The sequence below is a fragment of the Rhinatrema bivittatum genome, chromosome 6, assembly GCF_901001135.1.
Source record: "Rhinatrema bivittatum chromosome 6, aRhiBiv1.1, whole genome shotgun sequence".
NCBI classification, from domain to species: domain Eukaryota; kingdom Metazoa; phylum Chordata; class Amphibia; order Gymnophiona; family Rhinatrematidae; genus Rhinatrema; species Rhinatrema bivittatum.
The window spans coordinates 179551736-179566117 of record NC_042620.1 but is presented as its reverse complement, the minus strand read 5'-3'; the positions used below and the strand labels follow the sequence as shown (position 1 = coordinate 179566117).

The 14382-nt window shown below is 41.2% G+C and overlaps 1 protein-coding gene across 1 annotated transcript in view; it reads left to right on the top strand.

Annotated features, from left to right (window-relative positions):
- Positions 1–10270, top strand: part of MAP3K13 (mitogen-activated protein kinase kinase kinase 13) — a 172532-nt gene extending 162262 nt beyond the window's left edge. The window contains exons 13-14 of the mRNA XM_029606205.1: positions 888–1185; positions 4043–10270. Coding sequence (XP_029462065.1) covers positions 888–1185; positions 4043–4144 — 400 coding nt within the window. The 3' untranslated portion in view covers positions 4145–10270. The remainder of the gene's footprint in view (positions 1–887; positions 1186–4042) is intronic.
- The last annotated feature ends 4112 nt before the right edge of the window (positions 10271–14382 follow it).

Below are 14382 nucleotides of genomic sequence, written 5' to 3'. Positions count from 1 at the left end.
CACCACTAGTATTTCACTAACCTAATCTGTTGCTATGTAAGGTCACGCAGCTGTTTGACTAACAAAGCAGCCTGGAGAAAAGAAATGATAACATTAAACTATGTACTGAATTTAAAGACGTGCTTTCTAGTGCACTTATATTGCACTTACAGAGATTTGGGACTCCAGGCTCTGCATTAAAGTGCAACCTGCCTTATTTTTTCCACATAAGGGAACCTTGGAATGCAACCAACTGCTCCCCTTCACTAACTTTTACAAATCTCCAGCTTTAGACCTCAAGGGCTACAAAGGATCTAGATTTCAGAATATCCAGAATTAATATTCATGAAATTTATTAGAATAGAGTATCAGCTTTGAAGTGGCTGACTGGTCACGGAGGGTGCAATATTAAAATAAAAAATTAAATTTATTTTTACTTTTCCTGAAAAGCAGACCTGGTTATGACTCTCAAGGATTGGAGTTTTGATGGTCCTGGGCTATAAATAGCTCCAGGCTGCAATGGCTGTAAGAAAACAAAATCCAAGATTAGATTGGACCTTTGCATGGGGAAAAAGCCACAGAGTATGTTTATAGACCTGCAAACAACTAATGACTATTAATACAGAATTTTTAAAAGGTTTTTGAAAAAAAATCTGTATGCTTACGAACAGTCCCTATCACATGCACCCATGTGACCTTCTCTTTCACCAAACTTCTTGCTTCAGTGTGTCGAGGATACGAGCTCAGACTGCTATGGATGACTTGGAGTTACATGATATCACTACAGCAGTTTAATTTGAGAAGATGACCCTTGCAGGACAAGTGCTAATTTATAGGAAGGGAAGCCTTGTCAAGGCATTCAGTAAAATGTAATTTGCAGCTTTTTTTTTTTTTTTTTGCAATATCAGACCTCACCGTTGCATGAGCAGCTGTCAGTCCTATTCAACTTTCAGCTCAGAGAACTTCTCGGTTTCTGATGGAGAGGAGGGGAACACCAGCGATCACTCAAACAGCCCTGATGAGCTGGTCAGCAGCAACAAGGATCGGCTAGGCAACAAGCTGGAAGACATGCTGTCCCAGACCCCTGAGATTCCGATCGAGATCTCCACCCAGTCCGATGGGCTTTCGGACAAAGAGTGTGCTGTCCGCAGGGTAAAGACGCAGATGTCCCTGGGCAAGCTCTGCGCAGAGGAACATGGCTATGAAGTGAGTGACTGCCTACTTAATGTTGGTCTTCTTAGTTTTTCTATATACCTTCATTATAAGTTCTACCCAGCCACCTGTTATTTGCCATGGAATTAACCTGTCACTGCCTACTGTTTACCATATAATTATCCTGCTACTGCCTTGTATTTCTCATGAAATAATCCTGCTACTTCCCAAAGTTTATCATGGATTTACTCTGCCACATCCTGGTGTTTATGATCAAAACATTGTGCTACTGCTTGTTGTTAAGTATGAAATTTATCCTGCCACTGCTTGCTATTTACCTTGAAACTATCCTGGCATATCTTGGCACTTACCCTGGAAATAAACTATCCACTGGTTTATATTCAAAATTGCCCACTCACCATGAAATTATCTCACCAGTGATGTCACTTATGGTGAAATAACTCTAGGCTGTATCCTTTGTACGTCTTAGAATTTAGCACTAAATTATTTTGCAACTGTCTTATATCTACTGTGGAATTATCTGGATATCTGTTATTCTTCCTGGCATTTACCATGGAGATAACCAGCCACTGGCTGGCACTTTCCAGAAGATTTCCAACAAAGAACAGTAATTGTGAAGATATCTTCTGGAAAGTTCAAAAAATGAAAATCTTTCACATACATGGATCAAATTAAATCTAAATTCAAGGATGTCTACAAAAAGGAGGAAAAAGACCTCAGAACCTCTATACTCGTTCTAGCAAGAACTGTGTGGTGTATGTGAGGTTGTTCCAATCATGGGTCTTAAAAAAAACCTCCAACCCCCTATTTTAAATCAATGTCCAGAAAAAAACTTTATTTCAATTTTCTTGAGAAATCTTTTCAATTGTTAATATTTTTGTATTTTTCTTTATGTATTAAAATACCTTCACTCACTGATTCACTTCACATGGAATTCATAGAGGAAATGGATAGCAGACTAATGCAATAGAAGCCTCCAAAAGGAATTGATGTTTTTCAATATTAAACAGTAGAGTTTGTTTTTTTTTAAAAGAACTCATTTATCTTAATTCATGATGTTATGTGCGGACGTATCAACAGCCTTCTGTATTCCACATTATGATTCATACCAATTGAAATAATTGCTCTGGAGGAATTAATGTAACAAACTTTGATGAATGAAAAATTCACTTATCTTAATGCTTGATGTTGTACAGAACCATCTCCTTCATATATAAACCAATGTCCGCCTGTCGGCGAAACATTAGCTAATGTCCCATAGTTATGGACCTTGTACACGTTCAAATAAGGTGAGGAGTTATTTCTCTTTGTGTATATATAATATTTATTATTTAAAAAATGATCATTATAACTCCTCACCTTATTTGAACGTGTACAAGGTCCATAACTATGGGACATTAGCTAATGTTTCGCCGACAGGCGGACATTGGTTTATATATGAAGGAGATGGTTCTGTACAACATCAAGCATTAAGATAAGTGAATTTTTCATTCATCAAAGTTTGTTACATTAATTCCTCCAGAGCAATTATTTCAATTGGTATTTTTTTAACTTTCCAGACGATAACATTTATTGTCTAGTAAAGAAGTCATAAGCTCCCTAATTTAGGGGTTAATTTTAAAAGGGTTGCTCGTGCTAAAATGCCCATGTGCATGCATATGGGAGCCACACCCAAGCAACACAGATTTTAAAAGTTGCTATTTACATGTATATATGTGCGTGCAAAAAAATAAGGGCAACCAAAATGATAAGGGGCATGGAACGGCTGCCCTATGAGGAAAGGCTAAAGAAGTTAGGGCTGTTCAGCTTGGAGAAGAGACGACTGAGGGGGGATATGATAGAAGTCTACAAAATCATGAAAGGACTTGAATAAGTTAATGTAAATTGGTTATTTACTCTCTCAGATAATAGAAGGTCCAGGGGGCACTCCACGAAGTTAGCAAGTAGCTCATTTAAAACAGATTGACAAAAATTATTTTTCACTCAGCGCATAGATAAACTCTGGAATTCATTGCCAGGTGATGTGGTTACAGCAGTTAAGTGTTACTGTGTTTAAAAAAGGTTTGCATAAGTTCCTAGAGGTTAAATCCATAAACTACTATTACAGTAATTAATAAGCAGTAGTAGCTTGTGATCTATCTAATGTTTGAGTACTTGCCAGGTACATATGACTTGGATTGACCACTGTTGGAAACAGGATACTGGGCTTGATGGACCTTTGGTCTGACCCAGTATGACAGTTTCTTATGTTCTCATGTTTTAAAACTGGAGGCCACAGCGCGTGGAAGCTTCTCAGTCGTGTAACTTTATTGCTGTTCCTGATGAGGAGCAAGTGTGTGCAGATCTCGTATTTTGGGGTTTACACAAGAGGGAGAGGGGTCCGGATCAGTTGGGGGGGGGGGGGGGGTGCAGGATGAAGAACCAGAGGGGTCTGGATGACCTTGAAATTGACTGGGAAAACTGGTGGACTAATTGGAAAAATTGGGAATGTCCCTTGCTCGAGCACTTTTTAAAATCTGCTTGCATATGTGTGTAAAAACCGGCACAGTCCTGTGGGAGATATGTGGAGTAGGTTTGCATGAGAAACTTCTTCAAATTAGGAGCACATATATACATGGTAGGTGTATCTTAAATCATGTGCGTGCAAATGCACGCATGATTTAAAATTCAAGCATGTATCTGCTCATTTGGCAATACCCGGGTGTATGGGTGCATGCACACTCATTTTAAAATTAGCCTCTAAATGTACAATTGAATGATAGTGTAAAAAGAGCAATGTTTAACCAGTAGATGAACAGATGAATCACACACACCCCCCTAGGCTGAAGATGCAGAGAGTGACTTATCACCAGGTTACTAATTGCACATCCCCCTCTTCCTTGTTTTCCAGAATCCAGGCCACTTTGGAGAATCAGACTGTGACTCCTCAGATGGAGAATGCTCGGATGCCACGGTCAGGACCAATAAGCCCTGCAGTCCTGCTACGTGGTAATGAAGGAATGCCCTCTGAGCTTCTCCAACAAAAAAAAAACTACCCTCCCACCTTCAATCTTCCATACAGCCCTCGCAAACTCCTTCGGTTCCCTTCCCTTTCCTGGATGCTTTGATTTTTTGTTGTGATTATTTTTAAACAGAAAGAAGACAACTGACAGACTCTCCTCCTTTCTCCCCTTCATCCCATCATCCTGCCCCCTCCTCCTCTACCCCATCCCAGAAACAATCTGCAATAAGAGAGAGAGATGTGGACTCTTCTCAAGCCTCTGGAAAAAAAATGTCTTAGAAATGAAGCTACGTTCTCACTGAAGCATTTCAATCACAAATGGCAGGGATATATTTTGTTGAAATAATCAAGCTACTGTAACACTGATATTTATTTTTTTTGATGTTTTAACACTTTGTACTGTAAAGAGTGGACTGTATCTTACATCTGTATGTAGAGACTCTATTATTTAAGAAACAAAGAAGACAACACAGGCTGAGAAATTCCTGGCGCGTCTTACCTGATATGCATGGACCAGGATTCTGCATTGCTGCTTTTTATAGGGACCAGACCCAGAAGTCCTTATAAGGACTAAATTAAAAAAAAAAATCACAATTCATCATTCTTATTAAACAAAGAAGAGTGAACAGAAAAGTGCTATGAACAAAAGACCACCAGCACAGCCAGATGGATCCACAGTATCGTTCACACAGCCTCCCAGGCTTGTACAGCTATACTGGAGGTTTCTCCTTTAATTTTGCTGGAGATTTGGCTACATTAGAAGGAATCTCAGCAGCTGAACGTGCTTGAGCCTTCCGCGGAAGGCAGAACACCTTGGGCAAAAGTGCTGAAGGCTTGGAGAATTTGTCTTGGAGGTATCTAGCCTCGGTGTGTATCTCTATGTGCTGTTCCTCTCTGTATCTGAGAAAAGCAAGGCTTCCATCTTAATGACCATCTGAAAGGATGCACATCCCTACCCCAGCTACCTATTCTCTTGCCTGCTGCTTCCCTTCTAACTGCTTATGGGGAAGCCCCAGGGATCAATGGCAGTAAAAAGAGCACTGGTTTCTTGATCCTTTGAAGATTCTGCAAAAGGCCACCTTAGCCTCACCCTCACAGCCTTGGGAATGACAGCACTTAACTCTTCATTACTGTGAATTCACTGGTACTGCCATTGCATGCCAAAAAGAAGTGGCGATTTCCACTAAATTCAGAAAGGTCTTTCTTGACACGCGTGTTCCATATGCCATATCTTCCCTAGTCTGTTAGCAAAAGAAAGGAGCAAAGACCATCTACAAGATCGGTGGTAGGAAAGCAAAACCATGGAGTGAATCTTGAAAAGCACATTCTAGACAAGCAGAGGTCCTCGTGAGCAACGGAGTGTACGTGAAGCAGACTGGGAAGCCTCGGGTGCAATGTGTCAGCCACCGAGACTGACCAAGCAATGACACACCAGTAAAAAATAAAAACATGGTGGGGACTGAACTGGGAAGAACAAGAGAGACCATTTTCAGTATCAACCCTTCCTGCACTTTCAGTGTTTTCATTTTGCATTATTTGTACTGGTAGCTGCCTGTCAGATAAATTTCTCCTGCCTGCTTCAGACATGAATGTCCCAGTGCAGTTCGTTACCATTCTGATAGCGTTTAGGATGCCACTGTAAAGACTCCACAGGAGTCTTTCTTACACTGAAAACTTAAAAGAGAACCAACAAAGTAGTTGGGTAGAGAGGATACCATTATATGAATAATCTGTGTTTAAAGGTGCAAGCTCTTGGGACTATTAAAATCCCTTTGTCAAGCAATGTCCGATAGAAAATTCCATAAAGATGAACAACAGTATGCGGGACTGAGCATACAGTATGCGTAGTATCCCTTACTCACATGCTGAACAGAGATACAAATACGACTACAATGCCAATTCCTATTCCTGTTGATAAGGGGAGTTTGAGAAACTTGGTGGCCAGCTTTGAGTGTGACAAAAGGCCCTTAGCAATCAATCCATGGAATCCCAGGTGAGGAGAGATCCTATATTAAAAAAACAAAGCAGCAAGAGTAAAGTCCCTTTCAAAATAAAGATTGCAGAACCTTTTCTTTAAACAGTAGCATTTAACACTAATATTTGAATTTGGGAATTAAAATTCAAAGTATATGCTTCCTCTTCTTGTTAACATTTTAGCCCCGTTCCTTGTAGTCTGTGAATTTGAGAATTAGGGTCTCCAGCTTCACTAACATCTGGGCATCTAAAGAGAGGTGGCAATCTCTCTGAAGCTTAATGATCATTTGATTACCTGTGGCCAGCTCACTTCTGGTTTTCTGCCACAAAGCTTGGTGGCCATATGATTACCATGTAATGCAAACTAACCACCAAATAAGCTTTTAGGGTTGCCCGTGGCCACCTGACGACTAGATTTCTGCCACACTGGGCTTCATGTTGGTGTTTTGGTGTATGCAGGGCGGAATTTATTTCCTCATACAGTGGCATTAGCAGGGGAATTTTGTCTAGTCAGCATTCTTAGCAACATGGAGTGACAATTTAAGAAGATATGCAAAATTCTGAAGCAAATCTACAAGAGTTATACTTTCCATAAGGATTTCTGGAATCCTTGGTGCAAAATAGCCTGATACATTGTTTACCCTGCTGCCTGATCCAACTCTATAACATCATTCCCATAGGATGATAACTATTGGAGGCTGCACGCAGCCAGAGACTTCAGAACATGGTTCCCATATTCTAATAATATTGGATGACTGCCAGCATCCACTCAAGAGACTTTATAACATTGTTTTCCTATTACAATAAATAGGATATGCTTTGTTTCAAACGAAACAGGAAATTTTAACAAAATTTTCTTATTTCATTTGGAAAATAAGACAAAAGCAAACAATGTTGGTAATGTTTCATTTTGGTCAGTTTCCCTCACTGGGCAGCCACCAGCCACAGCCTAGGCCCACCACAAAAATTAAACCTGTCAAGGCCCCACCTCCTCTTTTGCCACACTGTTGGATTTTAAAATCCAAATGGGGCAAGAGCAATCTCTGGTTACCCTTGACCCGCTGGGTCAATATTTCATAATGGCGCCAACTAGCTCTGTATAACAAAATGTCCCATACAGCAAACTGGCGCTAGCCTCTGGGCCTCAATGGCGCCATTTTGAAATACCAACCCTCAGCAGGGCACAAGCAATTGGGGCTAACTCGTCCCATCTGAACTTTAGAGACAAATGATGAGGTAAGTGGAATCTGGGGAGGGTTGGATGCAAACCCAGGGGGGGGGGGGGGGATCTTGAATTTTTTAATTTTTGAGGCTCTGGGTTTTTGTCAGTGGCTGGAGAGGGGAGTCTGATTTTGGTTTTCATTCCTAGTGTTCTTTCATTTCAAATAAACAGAATAATAGCAGAACCAAGCAAAAAGATCTCAGTGCACATCCCTAATCAACAGTAACTGAATGCCAAAATCCAGTCACAGTCTCTAGAACATTGCTTCCATTTTAGCATAAATATAGCAGGAGCGTCGTCGATCAATATCTTTAAGATTGCCAAGGTTGGCATAAAGAGAACTGAGACATATAATATCTCGTTAATCATAAATATTTTAGTCATTTACTGCTTTGCTCAGCATCCTTTGTCAGGGCTGCTGATTAGCGAAGATTTTCCATGAATCCTTTGCACAAGCCTAAAATTAATGGCAGGAGCAATCTGTAACCATTGTCATCTGGTTTTTTTTTCCTTTATATTTGTTTACACTTTTTATGTGAAGATGTTGATTTACACCTAGCGGTACTTTTTAGTATCCTAGATGAGCATGAAGGCAGATGTTTTATTTGCACAGAAAGCAGTATTGGAAGAGTTTTAAATTATTCCAGGTTTTGGTTATGTAGCCGGACTACATTAAGTTATGACAATAATAATGATTAGCACTATAATTTTTTTTTTCTGTCGATCAGAAGTTTTTGGTTTACTGTTAGCACAATGACTTCTTTAGGGAATGAAGGAAAATGGTGTGATGCAATGATCCACAATAATGGTCCATGAACTAACAGTCAGGGACTGTCACTGGTGCTAAAGCCCCACCAAGCCTCCGCCGGGCTGATATATACTCACTGCTTGGTACGTATACAGCTGGTCCTCTTGGCATTTCTAGTAAAAGGCACATGGTTGCATTGGCTGTGCAGGCAACAGGAACTGTCTTCAAGACAGCAAACCCTCATTTACTTTAACTGATTTCTCTCTGGCACCCTAGGCGAACCTTCAGTCATGCCCCTCCCCCCCCCCCCCCCCCCCTCCTATCAGCGGAAGTGGCTCCAGCACAGCGCTCCCTTCTTCGGTGGTATTAGTGCTGGCACAGCACCCCTCTGGGACTCCTTGCGGCAGATTTTGCTGGCCCCCCCCCCCCAAACCTTGGCACTCTAGGTGACCACCTAGTTTGCCTAAAGGAAGCACCAGTCTTGCTGGTGCCTCTGTGCTAAAAGGTTTGCTCCTATTTTGTATGTAAAATAGAAATGCTTAGACATAGGACCTCCTCCTCCCCCCCATAGTATTGGAAGAAGCTAAAGATAGATAATATAAAAAGGTTTTAGGACTTTTCCTACAGTAGCCTAGCAATTACTGTAACTTTACTCTTGGAGACGTGAAGGAGCACCATAGCAACCAAAGAGAACCAAACTAATTCAACACAATTTTTTTTTTTTATAGGCAGCCATGCACTGAGACATACAATCAGTGATTTAAGATAGAAATTAGTTAAGCAGTTTTGAATTTGGCAATATGTGTTTGGATCCATGAGTCCACTATAATGCGCACTATAATAACTCATGGCTTTGAGGGGGCAGTGCAGGCCGGGGCCATGTTTCACATTGTTAGAGAGCTCATGGGGGATAATCCAGTGGCCCACAAAGGAGTCTGCTCCATAACAGAGTTTTGTTAGTGGTAGATTTCAGCATTAGGTTTTATTGCCCTTCTCCTTACCTTTTACTCCCCCCTCCTCCAACTTCCACAAGGATGACATTGTGCTGTCCATGATTTCAAGCCTTCTATCAGGCCAAGAGTGGAATTTACATTAATAAAGCAGCACCATACTGAGAATATGACCATATTGAACAGAAGCACCTCCAGCTAACTGACTAATATATGACTGTAATAAGCTGAAGTCATGTTCCCCAAAGTAAGTCTTGTAGACGAGACAAGCGCTGTTGAGATGAGCCCCAAAAAGAAATTGGCTGGCCCTCAGCTCATTCTCTATTAAGTGAGACTCTGGCATATTGCATTTATCTTTACAGACACAATCTCAGACTTCCTGTTTCACACAGCATGGATTGTTCATTTGTAGCTATAGCAGTAGATTGGCAGGAGCATTGAGTGATCGACCCTAGCTACAGTTAAAACATTACATTCTGTCAATTAGTCAGTCCCCAGTTTTAACCTTTCTTAAGAGAAATGCATAATATTAGCCACCCTATACCCTGCTAAAACAATAGCAAGAGATCTCAGCTTCCCATATTTGAAGTATTCAGATTGCTGTGGCATTTTTTTTTTTTTTAGAAATATTCCCAAACAGGCGTCAACTACATTTAACCCATGCTAGATAAATAAGTGCCTAAACCTGTCTTAAAAATCTTCAGCAATAGATTCCACAACCCCCTTGAATCACCTGTTCCATTACTGATAATGTCTACAAGTTCTGCCTACAGCTTAACTTAAATTGCCCCCTGCTGCTATTTAAACTTGGTATTTCTTGTCCTATCAGCAGTGAGGATGGAGGACAAGTGGGCGCCACCGTCTATTTAAACTTCCTTTTGTTAACCCATGGACAGTTCTTTAGGTGTAACTATTTCTTTCCTCCTGCAATACCTGTTGGTAAATGCCAGCCGCAGTGACAGTCCCAGAGTGTTCCGCATGTTTATTGTTTTCTGTCATCTCATTTGTTTGTTTTATTACAATGTCAAAAATGATTGTCCCATGTGCATTTTCTACAGTCCCATCTCTGCGTTCCTTTTACTCTTCCTCTGTCCATCTCTCTCCCCTGCTGGTTTCTCTTCGTCTCTATGGCTTCCGATACAAGTTTGATTTCCTCTGTTAAATCGTGTACAGTGATGGAATCAAGAATGACTATCAAAGCAAACAAATGCATGGAATAAAGAGCCAGTGTACTTTACTCCTTTCTGGGTATTCAGATGCTTTTTTAAAGTGTGCAAGTCAGTCATTACTCCAAAAGTGTATTATAAAAGAATGGGACGCATTGTTCATTGCATGCTGCAAGAGCAAGTTAACTTTCAGAAGAGGCCACAGATCAATGCAGATAAACCAGTTATGACCAAAAAAAAAAAATCCTTTTAAGGGGTGCATTCTTGTTCTTTTAAGTAATCCTGTCATTTATAACAAAGGGGGGATCATTTAGTATGTCGCAGTATTATACCGCAGGCCATAGAAAAATACCGCAGGCAAGGGGCATTCCCATCTTACTTTCTCCTTCTGTGGTAAAATATCTCAGCAGCTTCCAATGGTATTTTTTCTCACAAAAAAAAAAAATCAGAAAAATAACACAGGGAAAAGGGAAAGATCTTGTACGAGAGTGGCTCCCCTTTACCTGGGACCATCATCTTCTTAAAAAGCCAAGAAGATCCTAAAGACCTGGCACCCCACAAATGTGTGCGAGACCTCCCGTTGCCTCTAGAGGTGGCCCAACATTCAACAAAGAAGTAAAACGTCAGGTGGTGATGCTCCCCTCTATCTAAAACCTTCCTTTTTCAAAATTGGGCAAATCCCTGCCCAATCCTAATTCCCCCAATCAAAACTCACCCCCTGAGTAGCAGCCTGCCAAGGCCCCCCCACCGAAAAATCTGGGTTCCCTGGTAGCCAATGGGGCCCAGAACACACCCCTGGTCTCTGGGAAGCCACTACCATTTTCCAAATCTTTCATGTGATAGGGGCAAAGACCAGCTGGTGCCTTTTTGAAAGATGGTGGCAGCCAGCCCGGAGACTGTGGGCCATGCCAGGCCCCAATTAGACTACCAGGGATTGAAAAGGTCCCCCGAGATGTGGGGGCTCTGGTGCTATTTGTGGCGGGGAAGCATGATACTGATGGGGACGATGGAAGGCTGGGGGAAACTGGATGGTTTAAGGGGCAGGCTGAGGAAAGGGAAGGGGAAGGAGCCATAGCTGCACGACTTTGGCACTTTTTTTTTTTAACTGAGCCCTGCAGCCTGCCTTTAGAGGAGAACCGGGGGGGGGGGGGGGCTTGCAAGCCCCCCCAGGGAGGCCTGAACATTTGGGGGTGTCTATTTTGGGCTGGTGTGGCCCTTTAAAAAGCAGCCCTGGAGTACAAGGATGTACGTTAGCTTTCCGATGCTCTGGGCTAAAGGTAGCCTCAATGCCAGAGTTGTAGCTAACTTTCTGGGAAAGAACACGGCTTGTGTATGTAGCAATCTGCATGTATGAGCTGGTTTGCATGTATTTGCGAAGCTTATGCATACAAAGCAGATCATTTAAATATCTGTTATTAAAAAAAAATAACAAGGCATTTATCATCTAGTATTGTCACAATAGGCTTTTATTGCGTGATAAACACCTATTGTGACTTAGTAAATGACCTCAAGACAGGAAAGCTGTGGTCTAGTTAGATTTTTTTTTTAATATTCTTCTTTTTGGCACTTCAAAGTGTATATGAAACCGGATTACATTCAGGTACTGTGGGTATTTCCCTATCCCCACTGGGTTTACAATCTGAGGCAATGGAGGGTAAAGTGACTTGCCCAAGGTAACAAGGAGCAACAGTGGGATTTGAACCCTGGTTTCCCAGGGTCATAGCCTGCTGCTCTAACCTCTGGTCTAATAAGTTATAATTCAAGGAGCTTGGTCATAAACTCCTGGATTCTACTCCTGGCTTTGCCCCTAATTCTTATTTGGCTTTGGTGTACCCGTGTTATTGCCTCCTTGTTTAGCTCATCTGAATCTGCTTGTGTAATAAGAACACAAATGTTCCTTCCTGCCCTCCGAAACGGTCAAGTCCTAGGGAGCAGTCAATCATTTGTTTCATAGGCAACTGCATGGACACATCAAAGGGATTAATTTGAAGGAGTGGCACTGCTTTCTTCTAAAGTTCATGGGAGACTGCAAACACCTTTCTCCCATATCTCGGATGCTCCTGCTCTTCCGCAGTTTAAACCACATGGAGCCTCACAAAGTTTATTAATCTGCAGGAAGACTGGATCACGATTGGCGGGAAACACGTCAACACAAAATTATAATAATCAAAATCCTAACGTCTGTTTTTAGTTCTGGTTTTCCACAGCAAGTGCCTTCTGCGTCTTTGGTCTTCAGCTCATTTGCATCCAACCCTTACTGGAGTTGTGTGGTACTAAAAGTTCCCATTCACAATTATTTGCTATTTTTTTTCTCCCTTCCCTCTAACTCACCCATTATATGTGCACCCTGCCCATAAGGTTTCATAGTTGAGCGATGACTATGACTCCTTCCCCAAACTGCTGTCAGCACTACCTCTGTGGTCCTGGCCTCCCTGAAGAACAGACACTGGACTCAGGAATCAAACACAGATCTCCCGTTTGGCAACAAACTACATTACCACTCGGTCACTAAGGAAACCTATTCAATATCTAATTTCTAAAGGTAAATACTCAATGTTTTGTCAGTGCTACCAACATGAATCCACTCTAAACAGATAAAGGTACAATTCTGTTATTTAACAAACAAGTGCAGAAAAATAGATGATGGTGTCAGCAGAAAAGGACTTGGACTACCCTATGCAGGCCTGGTACAAAGATTAGGTGCCCTAGGCGAATCTTACAGCAGTGCTCAGCTCTCCCCAAGACCTCCCCACACACAATTAAATATCATGCAGTTATAATTAAAGATTTTACATGAAAAAGCACATTCTGAGGTAAAAATATCATTTACAACATGTATATTATAATTATATGCACTATTGTGGTGCCAACCAGAAAACCCAGCAAAAGACACTTGGAGTCCATATGGCATTAGGCCTATTGTAACACATGTTGGGTGTGGGCAGTAAACAATTATAATATAATAAATCTCCCATACCAAAACAGCACTAATTGCCAGCACTCAAACATTACAACCTTACCTATCAAAAGGCAGCACTGCAAATATTACACCAGGCCCTAAAACACCAATATATGTTCTATTAGGAAAACAGAAAAATCCAGGCTGCTATAGATCCCTACACAGAAACTACATACAAACAGAATACCTCACCTCAGTCACACATGTAGAACAGAGTCAGACCTTCACCAAATACAGAATAAAGAAACCATAAAGTACAAATAGAAACATGCAGACAAAAACTAAAATGGAACCCACAAGCCAAACTCTATGCATTGTAACAATGGAAAACCAGAAATATTACCATTCTTCATAAAACATAAAAAAAATCAAGAAATATAAAACAATCATAACAGTAAAAGCTTACTAATAAAAAGAATTTTTCAAAACAGCTGAATAACATTCAATAATTAAACTCAAGGGCAAATTTTATAAAATTTCCCAAAACTCCAATATAATATTTCAAAACAGTAGACATATCAAATAACACCCAATAATTAAAATTAATAAGGATTAAAAAAAATCCTGTTTGCCATATCTGGAAACTTTTGATTTCCAGTTACCCTGAGATTGGTGTGGATTAATGTATATGTGTGGGGGGGGGGGGAGGGGAGGGGGGACAAGCTTTCTCCTCTTATATACAGTCTCCAATATACACTTGCTTATCACACATACACAGACATATAATATATGCTTACTCTCTCTCAATAACATGCAGGCAGCAGCAATCTCCTGGGACATGCAGCTGGACGCCTTTCTCTCCTGCTTATGGAGAGGACATTGCTTCTGCTCCTCTCTTTGGCTACCAGGTCCAGCCACCGCTGCTCCTGCAGGCCACCTTGGCCTAGCTGACAGTGCTCCATCTCCATGTCCTGCTTCTTTCTTCTGCCTCTCAGGCTCCATGCAGATGCCTCCTGCTCCTTCCTGCTATGGTAATTGGGCCTTCTCCTTCTTGCCCATGTGGGGACCATGCAACACTTCCTCTTCTGGTCGCTGAGGGTGGGAAGCAGGAGGCCCAATTCCCATGGGCCTGCCATCAGGAAGAATCTTGAGTATTGTTGCCTAAAGACCATATGATATTTTAATGAATTACTGTAACATTTATCAGATACTCCAAGAATCCAACTTCTCTGGGATTTAGGTTTAACAAATATTTTGGGATAGTAGTTTT